The sequence below is a fragment of the Pleuronectes platessa genome, chromosome 11 (genome assembly GCF_947347685.1).
Source record: "Pleuronectes platessa chromosome 11, fPlePla1.1, whole genome shotgun sequence".
NCBI classification, from domain to species: Eukaryota; Metazoa; Chordata; class Actinopteri; order Pleuronectiformes; family Pleuronectidae; genus Pleuronectes; species Pleuronectes platessa.
In genome coordinates this window covers 12,813,533-12,819,030 of record NC_070636.1, presented here as the reverse complement: position 1 = coordinate 12,819,030, position 5,498 = coordinate 12,813,533, and the positions used below count along the sequence as shown (strand labels likewise).

General features: G+C 40.8%; 1 protein-coding gene across 2 annotated transcripts; it reads left to right on the top strand.

The window, feature by feature from the left end:
• Window positions 1–5,498, top strand: gale (UDP-galactose-4-epimerase). Of its 2 annotated transcripts, none has more exons than XM_053433888.1 (11): window positions 1–152; window positions 1,462–1,585; window positions 1,706–1,818; window positions 2,675–2,788; window positions 3,033–3,209; window positions 3,409–3,522; window positions 3,636–3,702; window positions 4,158–4,243; window positions 4,338–4,415; window positions 4,529–4,643; window positions 4,756–5,498. In XM_053433888.1, exons 2-11 carry the CDS (start codon window positions 1,465–1,467, stop codon window positions 4,818–4,820), a joined length of 1,050 nt encoding a protein of 349 aa, XP_053289863.1. In that variant the 5' UTR covers window positions 1–152; window positions 1,462–1,464; the 3' UTR covers window positions 4,821–5,498. The 2 variants fall into 2 exon arrangements, with proteins under 2 accessions (XP_053289863.1, XP_053289862.1); XM_053433887.1 differs by having other exon boundaries at window positions 1,703–1,818.

The window sequence follows — 5,498 nt, the reverse complement described above, 5'->3', positions numbered from 1 at the left end:
TGAGGCCGTTCCATGTCGAACAGGAAGTAGAGAAATGTCAGAGGCAGAGAGGAGAAACTTCATGAGCTGACCCACACACCCACACACACACACCTTCATCCTCCTCCCTGGGTTTATCTGGACACTGTCCCGGAAACTACCATTTACACTTTGTAAGTATTTCTTGATCTCAAGCTGATGACAGAAGTCACATCTGTTCTTCCGGAGTGAGAGTCCAGGGTCAGGCTGTTTTGGCTTGTTGTAGAAATGACAAGGATGCAGTGTGTGCACATTATCACAGTAATGTTCCAAACAGCTTTCATTTGTTATTCGGCCACAGTTTGTCTGAAAGGCACAGAGTAGAACAGAGCGAAGGGATATGTCAGTAAAGTGGGATGTCTGTGACGTGAACCACAGACAGGCTCCTTAGGGTTTCCTCCAGTCAGCAGTCAGCAGCAGGCTGTGCTTTATTACTGACACCAGTTTGAATAGAATAAGAAAAAACAATTGATGCTAATCTGGAGTCCAGAAATACCACAGTGTGTGCTCCATTTAAGATGATAATAATAATAATAATAATAATAATAATAATAATAATAATAAAAGTAATAATTAAACGCAGTTACAAGGTGTGTTACAAGTTAGAAGAAAACAATTGAAGGCAAACAATATGAAACAATTAAAAAGCAAGATAAGCCAAACAAAAACAAGAATTTTATGATCATTCATTTTAGTTTGTTTTTGTTTTGCTTATCTTGCTTTTTAATTGTTTCATATTATCTGCCTTCAAGACATGAGGTCAGAACAAGGAGAGAGCACATCTAAAAAAAATCTCTTTAATGATAATAACATCCTACAATAAGTAGGAGTAGTTACCGAGAGTGTGCTATTGGTTTTATGTTGTCAGACGAGTTAAGGGCTGAACCTGCTGACGTGGAACAGCCATGGGTGGGTCACATATTCAGGTTTGGTCACCGGGACTCAGACAATAGGACATTTACAGAGCAGGTTTAGGAGTTTGCCCTCAAGTGCTCCTGCGTCGTCATGAGTTAACAACCACAGCATGTAAGCACAGCAGGGTCTTAAGTGGAGGAATGGGTTTGTGTATTTTATGCTGTATAAGCTGTGGAAGCTAAACATAGATTTCTTTTCCTTTCAAAATGCACAAGCCACTTTATATACACAAATATCATATACACAAATATTCTTATGCCAAATCATCCCGATTGTGGGGACAAAAAGATGAGGAGTAATGTTGAACGTTGCAAAGATGATATCCATTAAATCTGTAGTTTTTTCTTAACAAAATATTTGGTTTGAATTGCATTAAGTGAAGAATGTTTTTGTGTATATTTGTTTTAACAACTTAAACTTTAAGCTGATTAAAAAAGCAGTAAGTGTTGACGCTTTATTGGTTTCCTGCAGGTGTAAGTTTGTGCTAAATGTCTCAGTAAATGAAGAAAGTGATTTGTGTTTGTGCAGAGGATGGCAGAGAAGGTGCTGGTCACAGGGGGAGCGGGCTACATTGGCAGTCACTGCGTGGTGGAGCTGATTCAAGCTGGCTTCCAGCCGGTCGTGGTGGACAACTTCAGTAACGCAGTCAGAGGTTAGCGCCCTGCGTTTGATGTCATAAACTTGTGATCCAAGTATGTTTGTTGAGTGCAGTGATACTCATATTTGGCATGTGTGTGTGTGTGTGTTCTACATCCTGTTCTGAATGGAGGAGAAGAGGATGTGCCAGAGAGCATACACAAGATAGAGAAGCTGCTGGGCACAAGCATTGAGTTTCATGAACTCGACCTTCTGGATCGTCCCGGTTTGGAACGACTCTTCAAAAAGGTGAGAATGTCCACAAAGCTGATTCAAATTCATTTTATTAGAGCTAAACCAGTAACTACATGCATTACTTATAGTTGTTTTAGTACAATTTTACAGTAATTAAAATAATTAACATTTACTTTAGTCGTTGACAGACGTTTGCAAGTTTAGATTTTTAATCAGATTAACTTGACCTCTGGGAAAGTTTATTAATTGTATTGGATTAATTGATTAATCAAGAAAATATTTGGCAGATGAATGGATAATTAAACTTAAGGACTCACTGAGTTGAGCAGAGAAACTGCACTTTATATATCATAGTTACTATTTAGTTTTTAATAGCCCCAGGTCAACTTTTACTTAATTTCAAATGTGTACTCCTGTTACTACACAGTGTTATGTGTTTTTCATTTTTTTTTTCTTGGTAATGTTATTGCCCTTATTTACTGAATTGAATTATTTTCGTGTGCCGTACACCAGTGAAAGATTAATTTCATCAATGCCTGCATTATTTGACAATAAAGTTTTGAATCTTGAAACAATTGGAAAATACTTACATTTTATTAAAGTTAAATCCGTTAACCTCTATTAAGATACAATTTATTTTAAATCAGCTCTTAAATTAATTTTATTGAATAAATGCAGCTGATAGGAAAATGAAATAATTGTACATTGCTCCATAGCTTTTATACACTGCAGATAGATACTTAGCTAGTTACTGTCATACTTTACCTATTAATTAGTTACTGATGGATGTCCCTGATGGCCACCGTACTTTCTCAAATAGCCTTTAAAATAGGACCCAGGACATTTTCTTATTTGCATATGACCCGTAGAGTCGCTCCACAGCCCTCACATGTTTGTTTGTTTGTTTCAGCATGCTTTCAGTGCCGTGATGCACTTTGCTGGCCTGAAGGCCGTCGGGGAGTCAGTGGAGCAGCCGCTGCGTTACTATAGAGTCAACCTCACCGCCTCCATCAACCTGCTGGAGGTCAGTTCTATTGCCTCCATGTCAATCCTCACTCTGAGATGATCATTCACTAATCATTGTCTTTGAATGGCGAGTGCATGACAGTGTGTGTGTGGGGGGGGGCTTTTGAGTTTGAGCTGGATAATTTGAACGCTGCACCCTTCATCACTCTGTGTGGATCTCCTGAGTTGGATATGCATATTACGCTTATCAGCTGCTGACTGTACGTGTGTGCTGTGTTTGTGTGCATCTGCATGTTACCCAGGTGATGCAGGCTCACGGGGTCCGCAACCTGGTCTTCAGCAGCTCGGCCACGGTGTACGGGGACCCCCAGCACCTGCCCATCGACGAGCAGCACCCTGTGGGCGGCTGCACCAACCCCTACGGCAAGACCAAGTACTTCATCGAGGAGATGATCAAGGACCACTGTAAGGCGGAGAAGGTACGGATCCAGGAAGTGGAAATGTATTCACGGAAATACACACCCATATACACACACACACACACACACACACACACACACACACACACACACACACACACACACACACACACACACACACACACACACACACACACACACATACACACACACACACACACACATTCGAGCTGTCTCATTGTTGCCTCTGTGTGTGCAGGACTGGAATGCAGTGCTGCTGCGTTATTTCAACCCAATTGGAGCTCATCCCTCCGGCGTGATAGGAGAGGACCCTCAGGGTATCCCCAACAACCTGCTGCCATATGTTGCTCAGGTAGATGAAATACACGGCCACATCTGAGGGACTTGTATTCTGCACCATGTGTTCTACTTGGATCTGCTGAATGATTTGACCGGTTTGAATTACCTCTATTCTCCTCCTCAAAGGTTGCCATTGGGAGAAGGAAGTGCCTCAACGTATTTGGGAACGACTATGACACAGTCGATGGGACAGGTGACGAAAAAGATTGTGCACAGATTCAATTGTGCCTTGAAATATTGTTTTGGGCAGAGGGCACTTAAAGATAGGGTGGGTTAGATGTTTCTGAAACACTATTTGAGCTTTTTTCTTTAAATCATGATAGCCAGCAATAAATAAAAAGCCGCCTGGGGAAAGAAATTTAAATAACGGTGCCTGTGGACCTCGTAGGACTGTAGTGAACACGACAGCCCATCATTTCATTCAGTTAAATGAAATGATGGGCTGGTGAGCCTGTATGTCAAGTAGCGGGGAATTAGCTGTGACGAGAGGTCGGAGGGGAGGGGGTGTATCGGTTGCATTTTTGTAACCTGCTCTTGCTAGCTTCTTCAGGAATACCAACCCTATCTTTAATAACAAGAAAACTATCATTGCATTGGTTTCCCTAACATTCAGAATCATTTAAGGAAGTTGTTTATCCCTCTCTGTAGGTGTGAGAGATTACATTCACGTCGTAGATCTGGCAAAGGGACACATGGCAGCTTTGAAGAAGCTGAAGAAGGACTGCGGCTGCCAGGTAATAAGAAACACACACTTTCTGCCTGTGTGTACAACCTTGAGGTATTTATTGACGCGCTGGCATTTGTGCATCATTGTGTATGTGTCTGTAGGTTTACAACCTCGGAACAGGAAGGGGCTACTCTGTGCTCCAGATGGTGAAAGCCATGGAGAAAACCTCAGGGAGAGAGGTGAGTGATTTGACTATGAGGTTGGCCTCTTATCCATTCATGTTTCCTTCTATTTAGGCTAAACCACTCTGTTTTAAATGTATTTGTCAATGTACAATATGTCCTCTCTGTAGATCTCATACGAGATCGCCCCTCGTAGGGAGGGAGACATTGCATCCTGCTACGCTGACCCTAGTCTGGCTGAGAAGGAGCTCGGCTGGAAGGCCGAATTTGACCTGGAACGAATGTGTAAATTAACTTTTTTAATTTCATCTGATCCTCCTCCTCTGAAAATTACGTGTTGTTATTGATTTATCTTGTTGAAGAAAATCCCACATTTTTCTGTGATGTGTCCCTACAGGTGAGGATCTGTGGCGCTGGCAGTCCATGAACCCCACAGGATTTTCCAAAGCCCCAGCGTCTTGATACGACTGGGCAGACTGTCGTTAAATGTTATTTCCTCTTCGCTCTTAATCAACCATTATCACATTTTAAAATGATTGTTTACAAACGGTTTTCAGTTTTCTCTGTGTCGTTTTCATTGGATCAACGATGGATATTTTCTCTATAAATGTATTGATCTTGAAGCAATAACAATGAAAGATTAAATAAAATTTCTTATTGGAGACACAGAAGCTTATCATTCCTCTACATAATGAAACTGATGCAAATGATTGTGAAGTGAGTTTTAATTAATGTTGACTGACATCGTTTTACCACATTGAGATTAAACCACGATGATTCAGTGTGACACAACCAAACCATGAGAATGTTCTGGTATAAGAGGCTCTCTCACCTTTACATAGCACATAACAGCTGTAAGGTACGGTGGCCCTGAAGCAGGGCCGTGGTTAGGCCTGTTTTAGGGGGGCTGAAGCCCCCCTAAAATGTGCTTCAGCCCCCCAAAATAATTATTGTGATTTTTTTTTTTTTTTAAATTAAACTATTGTTTTACACATGGACAAGTTATTTATAACTCTAACATGCTACATGTCATTTTAAATTGACTTCAGTGCCATGAACATGTCTTCTGATCTGATATGACCTCAACCATGAATAAATTGAAATAAATGTGTATATATACAGTAAATATATAAATGATAA